Source organism: Heteronotia binoei, chromosome 3 (genome assembly GCF_032191835.1).
Source record: "Heteronotia binoei isolate CCM8104 ecotype False Entrance Well chromosome 3, APGP_CSIRO_Hbin_v1, whole genome shotgun sequence".
NCBI lineage: Eukaryota > Metazoa > Chordata > Lepidosauria > Squamata > Gekkonidae > Heteronotia > Heteronotia binoei.
In genome coordinates this window covers 159,083,810-159,099,014 of record NC_083225.1, presented here as the reverse complement: position 1 = coordinate 159,099,014, position 15,205 = coordinate 159,083,810, and the positions used below count along the sequence as shown (strand labels likewise).

Genomic DNA, 15,205 nt, shown 5'->3' with positions numbered 1-15,205 from the left:
CACACATATTGTGTGGCTCTTGAAGCCTCCACTGCCCTGTCAGCTGGCTTCGAGAAGGAATTTTTTTCTTTTAAATTACTTCTCCAAGGCAAACCAGCTAGTGGCTTGGAGAATGCATTTAAAGTTAAGTTGCTTTATTTCCACCTCTCGCTCCCTCCCTCCCTCCTTCCCACATCTTGCGGCTCTCAAACATCTGAAATTTATTCTATATGGCTCTTATGTTAGGCACGTTTGGCCACCACTGGTATATAATATGTCTTTGTGTTAAAATTTTGTGGCTAATTAGTAAACATATTCGGCCAAATTCAAAGATATATGAAAAATTTTATCCTTTGACCTAAAATGAATTATTTTCTTCTCACTTGTTGTTCTCCATAACATTTGATACTATCCAGAGATCCTTTTTTGGTAAAGTTAACTGCCTGAATAATTGAGATTTTGTTAATGCAGCTTTTATTCCTTTAATTTATCTTTGTTTCTTGATTTACAGAACTAAAAGAAATTGTGTTTGTCATCCAAAGCCAAAGCAATTCTTTCCATTCAAAGAGAGCGGATGCCCTAAAACAAAACATTTTAAAACAGGCTGCAGTTCTTGGGAAGGTATGAGTATATATAGTGCTAAATCCAATGATTATCTACATATAAATCTTCATATTTGAGAAATATGATGTATGCATTGCGCATTTTCTCCATTTTATAATTCTTCAATGGACCATTCTTACCCATTTCACCTGTCAGCCACCCTTCCTGAAGATTACAAGGAAGAGAATGTAACATTTGTTTTTAGAAAGGTATTTGGAGAAGATCCAGGAAATTACAAGCAGCAAAGGTACATTATTACTCCATCCACCAGACAGCTTTCCATACTTCTTAGAAAGGGAAGGATATGTGCTTAGATAATAGAAAGTCTGCAATAAATAGACTTTCAAGGCTTTCAAGAGGCTGTTGCAGAGGGGTAACTGCATTAGCATGTTGTAGTAAAATAAAACTAAAGTCCAGTGGCACTTTTAAGGCTAGCAACATTTGTTGCTTTGTGATTCAGTACTCACTTTTTCAAATTCTATGAGGAGAAAAAAGTAGAATTATAAAAAGGAGGGCTTGGTGTGGATCTCATCCTAAATCTTTCAGGTGTGATTATCTATGAAAGAGCCTGGAATGAATTAGAAATGATGGGTGATGAAAGAGGCTAGAGATTCCAGCCTTTCTATCATGCAAACTATTAAGTTACGGCATTTGTGTTAATAAAAAGGTGTTACTGGTGTGGGTGTTTATACTGTTTCTTCTTGGAACTGCCGTCCCCTTGCCAAACGTCTCAATGTTCATGGTATCATGAACAAATCCTACAATCAGCTGTGGCCAGCCTGATCTTTCAGTGAGTGTGTGTGTTTGTGTCTAACCCATAAGTTATTTCAGAAAAGCTTTATTTTTTTTAAGTACCCTTCCCTGGAAATTGCTGTTTTTTGCTGGATTTGAACCTGCAAGGTCTGGAGCACTGCAGCTGGGTTTGATCAGCCCAGGGACATGAGATCAAAGACTGCAGGTGCTATTGTGTACCTAACTGGTGGAAAAGAGGTATATAAAGTTCCAGAGAGGATAGGATCTTGTGGTTGGCAGAGCTTTCTGTGCACAATTAGGCAAGGCACAGTTGGTTGAATGCTTCATAGCTGAAGATTCTCTTTGTTCCATGAAGTGATTTCCTTTTCTGTGTACTCATAATCCTTAACCCAGTTATTAAGAGTATGATTGTTATATGAGTTACTGAGGCTGTTACAATATCTGGTTTTTTGGGGGGTGGGGTTGGGGTCTTGTAGTTTGACCCTTGGTTGCTCATTACAACTATAGTGGATTAAAGGTGGGGAGTTGTATTTATTCCAAGTAAAAAAATATATATTCTGCAACTTAGATGGGTATTGAAAAGCTTTGGCAGTACAAAATGTGGATCCAGCTATTATGCCTTAATGGTATTTCAGATCCTGATTCCAGTTACCTGTCACAAGGTTTTACTTCTTCAAACAGGAAAATAATGTCAGGTGAAAAATCCTATATGTAAATTAACACAAGTATGGGATCCAAATACTTTTGACGTGCCAGGCAAAAGCTCTGCTTGACAACTACAGAATAGCTCAGCAGTGCTGCTGTGTTTGAATTTAGTGACCTGACCTAGAGATTTTGGTGGAAGTGAATGTTAATTTGGGGATCAGTAGAGAAAACTTCTAGTCTAGAGAAAGGGATGGTGAGCAGGTTGCAGATGAGCGTTTTCAGCTTTTAGCACAAAATTGGCTCTCTTCAGTATAGCTGTGCATTTACTGCTTCACCTGCAGTTACACCTACTTTAATAATTTAGAATGTGCTAGGTTACCACTAGATGTCAGTATTATGTACCTTGTTAAAATGTAATTTTTTTTGCTTTGCAACTGTTGTACAGATTTTATGCAAATGATGCTAGAAAATCAGTTATCCCCAAATGGAGATAGATAGGTTAAGCATGACAACAGAATTTGCTCATGCTTGCTGTATTCTGTGATTAACATTGCAGTAACTGCCCACGTCATACATATTTGTCCAAGAAGCATAAGGCAGCATTGTGGTTCTCCTCTCCATAGCTTGGACTCCCAATAATGTTGTGACTTAGGTACAACTGAGAGTTTGGCTGACTTAAGTAACATTCATGGCAGAATGGAGATTTGAATCCCTGTCCCCCCTAGTGCTCCTCCAACACTAAAAGCATCTGAAACACTATACTGGTTGCCAGTAGCAGGGTTATACAATATTACTCCATTGGGTCAAAATTGCATACAGTCACCACTTGCTACCAAATTACCTCATAAAACAAAAAGGGTAAGCTGGCATCTACACAGCAGCATTGTTGGCTTTAGAAATGCAGGGAAGTCAAATTTGAAATTGTGGTCAAAAATACCCTCATTGAAAATGTTAGAATTCTACAAAAATGTAAATGGGGTCAAATTGACCCTACCATTTTTAAAGTAGAAGACACAGTTGGGAATCTATAAAACTTTATTTTTTTTAAAAAAGCAATTGTTTTGAACTTTTACAACTTCGAAACTTAATGTGATGATGATAATGGAACAGCAGACCAAGTACAAAGGGAAGCAATTAACTCAGAAAACAGGCAGCCCGGTGTCATCTAGAGTTCCAATCTTCATGCCTCCTTCAAGTCTGGAAAATGTGAGGTTCAGAGGATGCCTTCCACATGTCCAGGCTTATGCTGCTAGGGTTTACAACAACCCCATTTCCAAAACTGCACTACAGGAGTGGTGGCTGTGCCCCCTTGGCCTCGCAGCAGTCCAGAACATACCTGGTGGCATAGCAGAACCTCTTCTCTAGGCTATCTTGTTGGCTAAAATTACAGGCATCTCTTAACAGGAGCACAAATAGTTATCAGTGGCAAAATTCACTTGTAATACAATAGTAATTATGTTTCTAATTAGCAAATAGTAAATCCAGGACTTTTATGGTAGAAAAAGCCCAGCAGGAACTTATTTGCATATTAGGCCACACCCCCTGACACCAAGCCAGCTAGAACTGTGTTCCTGTGCATTCCTACTCAAAAAAGCCCTGAGTAAACCTGTTAATGATTAAATTATTTTTTTTGTTCTAATAAAGCTGATGCTTTGAAATGTTTGTTCAGTATTTGACTGATCAGTCTCATTTGACCTCACTTATAGGCAACACTAGTTTAAAAATTATTTCTGTTAGTACACAGAAAACATAAATTGTTCTGCTTATATGCAGAATACTGCATATAGTACTGCAATAGACTCTGCCTACTGATTATATGAGAGAGAGATACTAATAAAAATGCAAAGATGATTCTCAGGATGTGGTGTGCATTCTTCCTTTTATGGCTTGCTTGTAGACGTGCAGATCTATCAAGTTCCTGGACACCAGATCTGTATAGTTCTTGATGATAACATGGAATAAAAAGAAACTACAGAAGGGTAACATTCAAGAGATATGCAGGGAAATGATGACAGAATAGCATAGTGGTATACATATGCAGGGCTGGATCTACGGCAGGGGGGCAGAGGGGGGTGCTTGCCCTGGGCACCGATGGAGGGGGGGACGCCAAATTGGGTATGGAATCCATTCTATGGGACCATAACATAGAATGGCCCAAAAGGGGACGCCATTTTTTATTTTTGCCCTCCCTCAGAAAAATTGTAGATCCGGTCCTGACATATGTGCACTATAGCTTCTACAACAGGACAAGAAAGCCCTGTGCATTTCCAGAACTCATCAATCAGATTCTTTCCTTAAAACTTTCTTTGAGCTTTAATCCAGGTTTTCATATTTCATCTTCCACATTTTCCTGGTTTCTACGACTGTTTAGCCTTCCTAGAAATATAAGTTTGAGAATAGATTTGATGCGTGACAGCAATACCTTCAAAGCATGTTTAGCTTCCTCTTGAAGCATTGCATGAATATTGTGGATGTTGTGATGCCTTGACCACAATAAAGGATGATTGCTAAGGGGTTTTTTAAAAGACTGAACCCTTGTCTTAAGATAAAGGTAGTGAGTTCCCATATGGGACTTAGGCTGGAATCACTCTTCATTGGATGGCACTCCTCTGTGATTACTATATCATCGTAACAAAGTTAATCTAGGAATTCTCAGTGCCTCCTGTGCCTTACTAGGGCTTACTCTGCCTCCATTCTGGAACTTGCTTTCTACCTAACAGTTTGCCACCGCTTCAGTAATAAAATCAATTGACTCTTTATCAACTGTTCCGGCTCTCACCTCTTCACTTCCCATAGCTTCTAAGTCAAAATGCCCTCAAAACTGAGGTTGGGGAATTGTCAGGTGGGCACCTGGCTTGATCAGGATCTTTTACCCGTGTATACAGGATTCCACGCCCAGAAATTAATGCTTAAAATATTAGAGACTCTAATTAAGTAAAACAATTAAAATTTATTCCAGAAAATATAGGCTTACATACAAGATAAAATACTCATAAAATCATTCATACAGTCCTAAGAAAAATAGAGAGAGAGATAGAGACAACACATGGGTAGACAAACAGGGTGATAATTACCTATAGTAGTCTTCAAGGAAGGCTCCAATGGCAACGAAAGAGGACGGGGGAAATGAACCCAAAACTGATCAGGAATCGGGGATGGATCTAGACAGCGGAGATAGGGTACTTCTAGATGCACACCTGAGTGGAGCTGGGTCAGAGGTTAAATAGACTACCTTAGACGCTCAGGGGATGGAAGGTATGAAGGAGGAGAAAGGGGAGGTTCTGCAGTGACTATAAGGGCTGGACTTCTGCAGTAGCCAATAGCAAGTTAATTGGTGGCACCTAATTGGGTGCCCATGACTGACCAATGAACAAGCTTGAGTCCTGGTTACCTGGTTGGACTTTCAGGTTACAACGGACCAGGGTGGGGATGCTCCAGGATTACAGTTGGGGAGAAGAATGGGGGAAATCACTGGGTGGAGGGGTGCTAAGACTATTAAACTTATCTAAAAGGGTGACAATAGATGGCCAAATTATTGCCTAGGTAACACCCGGTTCACACAAAGGAACTTGGCTCTAGCTGAAGATGGTCTTCCTCCTCTTCTGTGTTCTTCTTGCTGCCATTCTTTGTCCTGGGTTCCGTTGGACAAATGCTTGGGCAGTCTGGCAGGATCCACGCCCGGATAAGCTTGATGGCTCCATGAGTGGGTAACATCTGCTGCGTACGTGTGTTTCCCGCTGTGCAGAAATGGAGTCTTGGCACTGCTGGAAGATAGCTGGTATTAGCCTCCCAAAGTGGATTCTATGGTCAAGGCTGAAAACCACATGGCCTGGATAGCTGCTAACGGCGCGCTTTCTTCTGCTCCAAGATAGAGATGGCGTTCGCCCGAAGCGACTGTAAACCATCCGTTCTCATTACTGGCGCTCTTCCAGGGACACGGAGTGCTGCTTTTAGCTTTGTGGCTGTTAGTATTCATAAGTCCTTTCTATTCTGGTAGACAAACACATCCTTCTGGCAGATGTGTGAGAGCTCTGTCTCCAGGCACTCTGGCAACCAGACTGGTGACCACGATGTTCTGAAAATTAGGGGCATTTCCTTACAAGCTCTTTTGTCTTTCCCCCTACCAGGTCTCACTTGATACATTTCTACATTTTTATCTTCATCTAACTTCCCTGCTTGTTCCCATGACCCCCTGCCATTCTCCCTTTTTCCCACCATGGAATCTACTTCACTCTCTCATCTGGAAAGCCTCTGCCATTCAGACTTGCAACATCTTCATTCTTTTATTTAGAATTCTTCAAACAAAAGTTTCTGATTGAATGGAGAGTTCTGTGCATCCATGCAGAGATGTGACGTATCATTGTACTTACCCTTCTAACACATTGAGAAAATATTTTAAGACCCTTGTTGCGCTTCCAATGGATTAAAGGCCAGAAAAAACACAATGAAGTGGTGTACCAGACACATGAATGTTAACAACATTTGCAGTCTCTTGAAAATTCAGGAAGATCACAGCCTCTCTGTGAAAAACTGATGATTTTTCAGAACAGTCATGCCAAGAATTTTCTCTGATTTTCTGTGCATGCATTTTTTCTCTTTACCATTGTTTTAAAAAAAGACAGAATATACTAAGGCTTTATATGTGGCAGATGTTTGCATCCTTGGGCTATGGAAGCCTTTAAGTATTACATGTTGATTCATAACCAGATGTAACAGCCTGCTGCATCACTTTCTAACAGGCATTCACTTTTGCTTCTGAAATCTCTTAAGTGGGAATTACATTGTTGAATAGACGGGAACTGACATTACAACTGCGAATAGTTAGTGAGATTATAATTGCTTTTTATTATCTAGAAATAATTAGGTCAATATGGTATAGGACTGGGGCTAGATGTCAGAAACCCATATCCAGATCTTGCTGGGCCTTGTACTGGCTGTGGGTGAATCACTACCATAGCCTACCTGAGAGGGCTGCTGTTAAATTGAAATAAAGCAGGAGTCAAGTGGCACCTTTAAGACCAACCAATTTTTATTTAGAATGTAAGCTTTTTGAAATGTCACCCTGAGCACCATGCAGGAAATGCAATATTATGTATGTAATAGTGACTAAGGGACCGAAATTAGTGACAGAAATTAAAAATTACTATGGGTGATGTCCAGTTTACAAAGTGGTATAGGAACAAGTATTTCAAGTTAATGTTTTCTTTGAGTTAGATTTTATTATCTATCCTAATGAGCTTTTCAATTTGGGCTTATTATGTTTTGCCAAAAGTATAATTATCAGTAATTTTATATAGTTTCCATCTGTCTTGCTACTAGCTTGTTAATTTTTAATATTCATTTTGCTGCGGTTTGTTCACATGTATTTGGATGAGAAGCAGTATTAATAAGTCATCCTGTTTCCTGCTAGTTTGAAGATGTTAATTGGTATAAACAATATAGTTCAGTAAAAGAGGAAAAATATGAGCCGTAATTCTACTTCTGAAAGTATCTCTTTACTGAGAGGGAACATCTTTTATTTAAATGATAAATAATCTATATAGGACATACAACACACTAAAATAAATTGGAGCAGTGCAAGCCATTACAGTCATCTTCTGCATATTTTACACTTGTGCAGGGTTCCCCCAGGATCATGCCCCACAGGGTGCAATCCACAGACATGGTCTTCTGTATAAGTTCCTTGGAAATAAGTGGGAACTTACAGTTCAATGAGCCATATGTAAAAAATTTCCCCATTGGATTTTTTGCTAGTCTCTTTTATCTGTTGCTGTTTACATATTTTAAGAAATAAATGGATTAACCTACAGAGGATTTGCGGAGTATGATCCATAATATGTGATTTAGTGAACATGAGGCTAGTATATGGGTGGGCAGATTCTCTCTCCAGAAAGAATGCTGATATGATTATCTTGTGTTAATTAAATTTCTTCATTTAGGATGGTCTGTGAAAACCTGTAAAAACTGCAGTATTCCAGTCTGTAGTACTAGATTTAACATAAGAACACAAGAGAGGCCATGTTGGATCAGGCCAGTGGCCCATCCAGTCCAGCAGTCCGTGGCCAAAACCCAGGTGCTATCAGGAGGTCCACCAGTGGGGCCAAAATTCCAGAAGCCCTCCCACTGTTTCCTCCTAAGCACCAAGAATGCAGAGCATCACTGCCCCAGACATAGTGTTCAGTCTGTATCTTGCGGCTAATAGGCACTGATGGATCTCTGCTCCTTAAGTTTATCCAGTCTTCTCCTGAAGTCGTCTATACTTGTAGCTACTACCACTTCCTGTGGCAGTGAATTCCACATGTTAATTACTGTTTGGGTGAAGAAGTACTTCTTTCATTTATTCTAAACCTACTGTTCATTACTTTAAGTGCCCATGAGTTCTTGTATTGTGAGAAAGGGAGAAAAGTACTTTCTCTACCTTCTCTATCTCATGCATATTGTATAAACCTCTATCATGTCACCCCTCAGGCATAATTTCTCCAAGATAAAGAACTTGAACCCATGCACCTTGCCTGTACTGAATCAGACCTTTGGTCTGTCAAGGGCAGTATTGTCTCCTGACCAGCATTGCCTCTCCAGGGACTGGTAGAGGCCTTTCCATTACCTACTTAACTGATCCTTTTCTCTAAAGGTGCTGGTGATTGAACCAGGGACCAGGACTGGATTTACATGATTTTTGAGGGGGGTCAAAATTAAAAAATGATACCTCCTTATGGGCCCATAGAATACAATGGACTCCATACCCAATTTGGCACCCCCCTTGCATCAGCACCCAGGGCAAGCACCCCCCTCTGCACCCCCCCCCCCAAAGATCCGGCCCTGCCAGGGATTTCATGCTTGCAAAGCAGATGCTCTACTATTTAGCAACTCCCCTGCCCCATCCAGTTTTTCAGCCTAGTTATGGACTAGAATAGCTTTGGTCACCCTAATGGATGATCTTTGCCTAGGGAAAGATGAGGGACTGCAATCCTTTTGCCGCTCCTGTATCTCTTTCTGGCTTTAAGTATCACGAACTTTGTCAGATACAGCATTCTGCCTAGCTGGGTAGATTCAGTAGGTATAGTTGATGCACTGCTGTTCTCTCATGTTATTTGTGTTGTTGGCTGCCCAGGCTATTGTCTCTCTCTCCCCCCCTCTCAGAGCTCTACAATATCTTCATCAAACATCATCAAATTCAGGAACATTCTGAGTAGGTACTTGGAGGTAATAATGGGGTGGATTATGCCATTTAAAGTTCTGGCCAGAGAAGGGGGGGGGGTACTGTTAGTATTGATTGATTAAGTGAGGTTAGTAGGGTTTCTCCTGTTCCAGGTAGATTTCACACCCCCTTAAAGATTAGGTGCAGTTAAGAGGTACTTAAATACAGTAAATGCAGTGGGGGGGGGATACTTAAATCCATGACTGGAATTCAGATAGCATCCATTGCATATGGTGTATAATTCAAGCAAATTGGACAGTGGGCCCAAATTCAACAGGCTCCTGAACAAGCTGACCCCAGCCATTGTAACTGCACTTCTGTTATTCATTATGGGCAACTCTTCAGGGGTGCCAGAGTGACTGTTTTTCAACCAAATGGTACCAAAATAGCAGTGGAGTGAGGTGCTGCCTGTCCACTAAAGAATCCCAAGTTTCAAACAAATGGGGCCAAGGGTCTACAGGCCTCTGAACAAGGTATTCTCAGCTGTCTATTTTTCCAACCATAGTATTTTTAAAGAACAAAAGGACTCTTTCCCCACAAAAGACAGAAAGAGAACTGCAGTTCTTTGCGGCTTGTCTCCAAAGGTGATTGGCTGGAAGCACTTTGTGCTCCTCCCTTGCAAGGATTGATTGGGAGAAATGCCATTGCTCTGGAAACCAGTAGGATCGAAAAACACAGCAATGGAAAACAAAAATATGACTGACCAGGACAAACAGCAATAAATTATAACTAATTGCTAAATATATATTGTGTAGAGTGATTATTTGAAGCACAGGTAAATTAAGGCAAAATAATCAAAAGGTCCTCTTAAAGCAATCGATTCAAAGAAAAAAATCCACTTAATAAACATCAAAACATCTGTGAAAGTACAAAAATCCACAATAAATCTGTAGTCCTCCCATCAGATGTTCAAGGGAACAGAAGGTCCTCTTAGTCAAAAGTAATAAATCATCAGAAGACAGGAACTTGTTTTGAAGTGAGATCTTTCTCAAGTCCAGTTGCTATAATAAAACATATGCAGGCAGGGACCTCACTTAGAACATCTCCGTAATCTCTAAATGTTGTAAGGTAGCATGTGTAGAGATCAGGAAAGTCCGGGCTCACAAACTGGGTGGCCCAGAACCTTGAACCAAAACCCCAAGCAAAAACCCTGCCTGTTACCAAGAAGTGATGCAAGGATGCAAGGCCATCGGATGACACACGTCACTTCCAGATGAGGATAAAGCAAAGAAAACTGTGCACCAGTAATCAAAATGAATAGTATGAAGATATATTCAAAACAATTCATATATAATATTAAATTCCATACATAAATACATAACCCTCACACATATACCATACATACAGAAGCACGATTTGTTCCGAAGAAGTTACAGTCAAATACAGAGAATACTGGAGATAATTTTGTTTGAGTGGACTTTGTGACAGGTCTTCTAAATGGAAGCTTCATCAGCACAAGTAAAGATCAAGATTGATATCTATATTTTGGAACCCAGAAGAGCCACCGTTTGAGAATACACAGTGACTTTATTGCTCGTGGTGCTTCTGTATGTATGGCATGTGTGTGAGGGTTATGTATGTATGTATGGAATTTGCTATTAATTATATATGAATTGTTTGGTGTAGTGGTTAAGTGCGTGGACTCTTATCTGGGAGAACCGGGTTTGATTCCCCACTCCTCCACCTGCAGCTGCTGGAATGGCCTTGGGTCAGCCATAGCTATCTCAGAGCTGTCCTTGAAAGGGCAGCTTCTGGGAAAGCTCTCTCAGCCGCACCCACCTCACATGGTGTTTGTTGGGGGCGGGGGGAAGGAAGATAAAGAAGATTGTGAGCCACTCTGAGACTCTGATTAAGGGTGGAGAGTGGAATATAAATCCAATGTCGTTGTCATCTTCTTTTGAATACATCTTGATATTATTCATTTTTATTATTGGTGCACAGTTTCTTTGCTTTTTCCCAGTCCTCAGTTTGGTGTTCACTGACCAAGAGAGAGATCTTGACCAAGAGAGAGAGAAGTTGTGGCAGATAACTCACTGAAAATGTCAAGACAGTGTGCTACTACAATAAAAAAAGGCCAGTGCTATGATGGGAATTATTAGGAAGGGAATTGAAAACAAATCAGCCAATATCATAATGCTTCTGTATAAATAGATGGTGTGGCCTCATTTGGAATACTGTGTACAATTCTAATTACCACACCTCAAAAAAGATAGTATTGCACTAGAAAAAGTCCAGAAAAGGGCAACTAGAATGATTAAAGGATTGAAACATTTTCCCTATGAAGAAAGGTTAAAGCACTTGGGGCTCTTTAGCTTAGAGAAATGTCAACTGAGGGGTGACATAGAGGTTTACAAGAGTATGCATGGAATAGAGAAGTTAGAGAAAGAAGTCCCCTTTCTCACAATACAAGAACTCATGGACACGCAATGAAATTGCTGAGCAGTTGTGTTAGAACAGATAAAAGAAAGTAATTCTTCACCCAAAGGGTGATTAACACATGGAATTCATTGCCACAGGAGGTGGTGGCAGCTGCATACACAGGCAGCTTCAAAAGGGGATTGGATAAATATATGGAGCAAAGGTATATATGGAACTCTGTCTGGGGCAGTGATGCTTTGTATTCTTGGTGCTTGGGGGGGGGCAACAGTGGGAGGAATTCATGTCCTGACCCCACTGGTCGACCTTCTGATATCACCTGGGTTATTTTGGACACTGTGTGACACAGAGTGTTGGACTGGATGGGCCTCTGGCCTGATCTAACATGGCTTCTCTTATGTTCTCTTATGGTCTTATAAGCCAGGCAAAGTCCAGCCTGGACTTTGACTTGGGTTTAGGTCTGTGCCCATCCCTAATAATAAATGCACTTGTGTTGTGTGTCTACTCTTGTTACATCATCCATCGTTCATCATGCATTTCAAGAAACTGGATGATGATGATGATCTGACAACGGGAGCTTTGATTCCCAAAAGCTTATATCTTGAAAGTCTCGTTGGTCACTAAATGTGGTGCTGGACTCTAATCTGGCTGATAATGTTCTCAAAAGGAAATTAATTTCAAACTACACTAGATACAAAAGGCTATCATGAACGCATTTATGTGAAATCTAAATAAAGTACTTTTTATTTCTATACTCTGGAAAAACTTCTAAATGATCAAGTTAGTAAAATTGCCTAAAAATTCTATGTGTGCTAGATGTCCCAGGTTTATGAAAACACATTTTGACTTTGGGGTTTGGGCTTATTCTCTTGGGGATGCTCACTCTCTTATCCCTTCAGAATGCTCAATCTATCATTGGATTAAAGCCAAGCAACTAGGAGTATAAAATGATTAGATTGCTATAAATTCTACTTATTACTTGGTATTTGCTGCAAGCTGTGTAGACAATTTGGCAGCATGCCTGCAATTATGCTGTTCAAGTGTTCATTTAAATTCAGATTATAATTTGAAGGACTAAATATGTTTTTTGTTTCTGCTGTTTTTGAATATAGAGTCCATTGCCAGAACTGTATTCTAATGGAATTCTGTCTGCACTATTAAATATAGCAATGCCATGATGAAATGGCAATAATGACATGATGCTAAAAATCTAAAATTGTCAGGCTATCATTCATCTTAAAAAACAGGCATGAATAAAACTTACCTGATTTTCTAAAGTTGCTTGCCTTGTGGCATGGGGGATCAAGGTGGCATTGGAAAGAGGAGGAACACATTTAGAGTTGGATCCAGACTAATATTTTGGCAGATGTGAGTTGGATCCAGACTGACATTTTGGCAGACTAACGTTTTGGCAATCAGTGTGATTTTTCAAATCCCCCCTCCTATGGCACCCCAAAATGTCTCCCCAGTCCTGTTCTATGGGGGTCCCCAAGAACAGGATTTGAGGGGAACTACAGACTGCCATGGGAGAGAGAGACAGAAAAAAAAATCCTAGCACCTGTGAAAGTGTCTAGTCCAAATTCAGACCTTGAAGTTCAATTGGACATGAAAGAATATATTCAGTGCTTTTAAAATCCTGGCCCACATACAGAATAAGCAGAAGAAAGAGAGCGGTCTGTCTCCTTTTTGCTTCACTGGTATCTTGCAGAAGAAGAGATTAGTTTTTGGATCATTGATGTGAAAATTCTCAAAAGGCCCAGAGAATGGAAAGAAGGCATTAAAAATCCACTATATACTTTGTTTCCTGTATAACCAAAGGAAGTGTACTGTCATGCTCATAAACCACATAAGATAATTAAAGCCATATAAATACACATTCTTAAACTCAGAGCTTTCAAATAAAAGTAATACCACATTAATCTCCTGCTAAATTTTCTTTTTACTGTTTGCAATATAATTTTAGCTTCAAATCTAGTGGGGAAAATTCCCTATAGAAAAAGTATGATCTTATAGGCCTTATACAAAACTATTGATGTTGGTGGTTTCCAAACAACCTTTGGCGGATATGATGCCCCTGTCCACTTACCTTCTCAGAGGCAAGATTTTCCCTCTGTTTTTCTCTCCTCTTTGGTACTGAGCTGCCCTAGCTGACTGCTTTCTTCTTTCTTGAAGAATTCTGGCTGTCTCACCTGCCGCAGGATAATATTTTGATGATGATGATATTGGATTTATATTCTGCCCTTCACTCTGAATTGCAGGGTCTCAGAGCGGTCACAATCTCCTTTACCTTCCCCCCCTCCACACATACACAACAGACACCCTGTAAGGTAGGTGGGGCTAAGAGAGCTCCTACAGCAGCTGTCCTTTCAAGGACAACTCTTATGAAAGCTATGGCTGACCCAAGGCCATCCCAGCAGGTGCAAGTGAAGGAGTGGGGATTCAGACCTGGTTCTGCCAGATAAGAGTCCGCGCACTTAACCACTACACCAAATTTTGGTTGTTTGCTCAGCCAGGAACCTTAGGAAAGCATCAAGAGCCCAATTTAACATAAACAAATGGTACTCAAGACTTTAAAGTTCAAAAATATTTTATTTAACATAGAGGGGAAGGGTCAGATGAAATCGGGTTGAACTTTCTGAGGTAATGCAATATAGATAACTGACATAAAATCCATCTTTGGTTCTTATGTTTCCAGCTTTACCATTACTTGGATTGTAGGTACCAAGTCTCTCAGCCCCCGCAGCAGACATACAGGGCAGCCTTCAGCCAGCAGACACAGGAAGCAGGGCAGACAAAGAGGAAAGCACCCTTCCCAATCCCCCAGGGAGCACATTCTAGAAGGACCACAATGTGCTGACTAGTACAGGACAAAATTCTTCTGGACAGGTTGTCCAAATTTTATACAGCATGGTCACAAGTTACCAGCAATTCTTGGATGTTATCAACAATAAACATAGACTATTTTTTGGAATTTGATTATTTGTCTGCTTCAACCTCCCCCTGGGGTTCCCTTGAATACCTCTAACTTCCTGTTACAGGAAGTTCCTTTTCTCCTGGTGAAAGGGGCCATTCCTAAGTATCATTCCTGAGCCTGTGTGTTGTGGAGTTTACTTGAGTATCCAGGGTCAGGAGCGAACCTTGGTCCCACAGAGCCCCCGGAATCTCTGGGGAGTGGCAAAACCCACACCCCCATCGCTCTCACCAGCTCCTGGAGCTGGCCCTGATGCCCAGAACTCATCCACTGGCAGCAAGGGTCTCGGAAATCCTAGCCAGCATAGAATTTAAAATGCAAAAAAAGAGTTTAGGAGGAATAGGAATCTATTAATCTGCTCAAAGGTCCTAATAAGGGCAAAGTAGCATCCTAATATAGCCCAAAGGGCAAAGGTAAGAGCAAAGTAGGCACTGTCAAATTAGTATACCAGAAGTCCAAGATGCTTGCCCCATTACATTGAAAGCACAAGGGCTCAAGCTTCATCAACAGCTTTCTTGTCCAGGCTTTTGCTAGAAGACATCTGTAAAATGGCTACCTGGTTGACACACTCAACTTTTATCAAGGGCTTCTCCACTGATGTGGACTCCAGGAATGAGGCTGCTGTGTGAAAAAGCAGTGTTGCAGTCAGTCTTCCACTGATAAGCCTACACCAGCCTCCT

General features: G+C 40.6%; 1 protein-coding gene across 1 annotated transcript in view; it reads left to right on the top strand.

Moving 5' to 3' along the window:
• The window catches only part of B3GLCT (beta 3-glucosyltransferase), an 86,374-nt gene that overhangs the window by 19,102 nt on the left and 52,067 nt on the right, over positions 1-15,205 (top strand). The window contains exon 4 of the mRNA XM_060234718.1: positions 491-600. Coding sequence (XP_060090701.1) covers positions 491-600 — 110 coding nt within the window. The remainder of the gene's footprint in view (positions 1-490; positions 601-15,205) is intronic.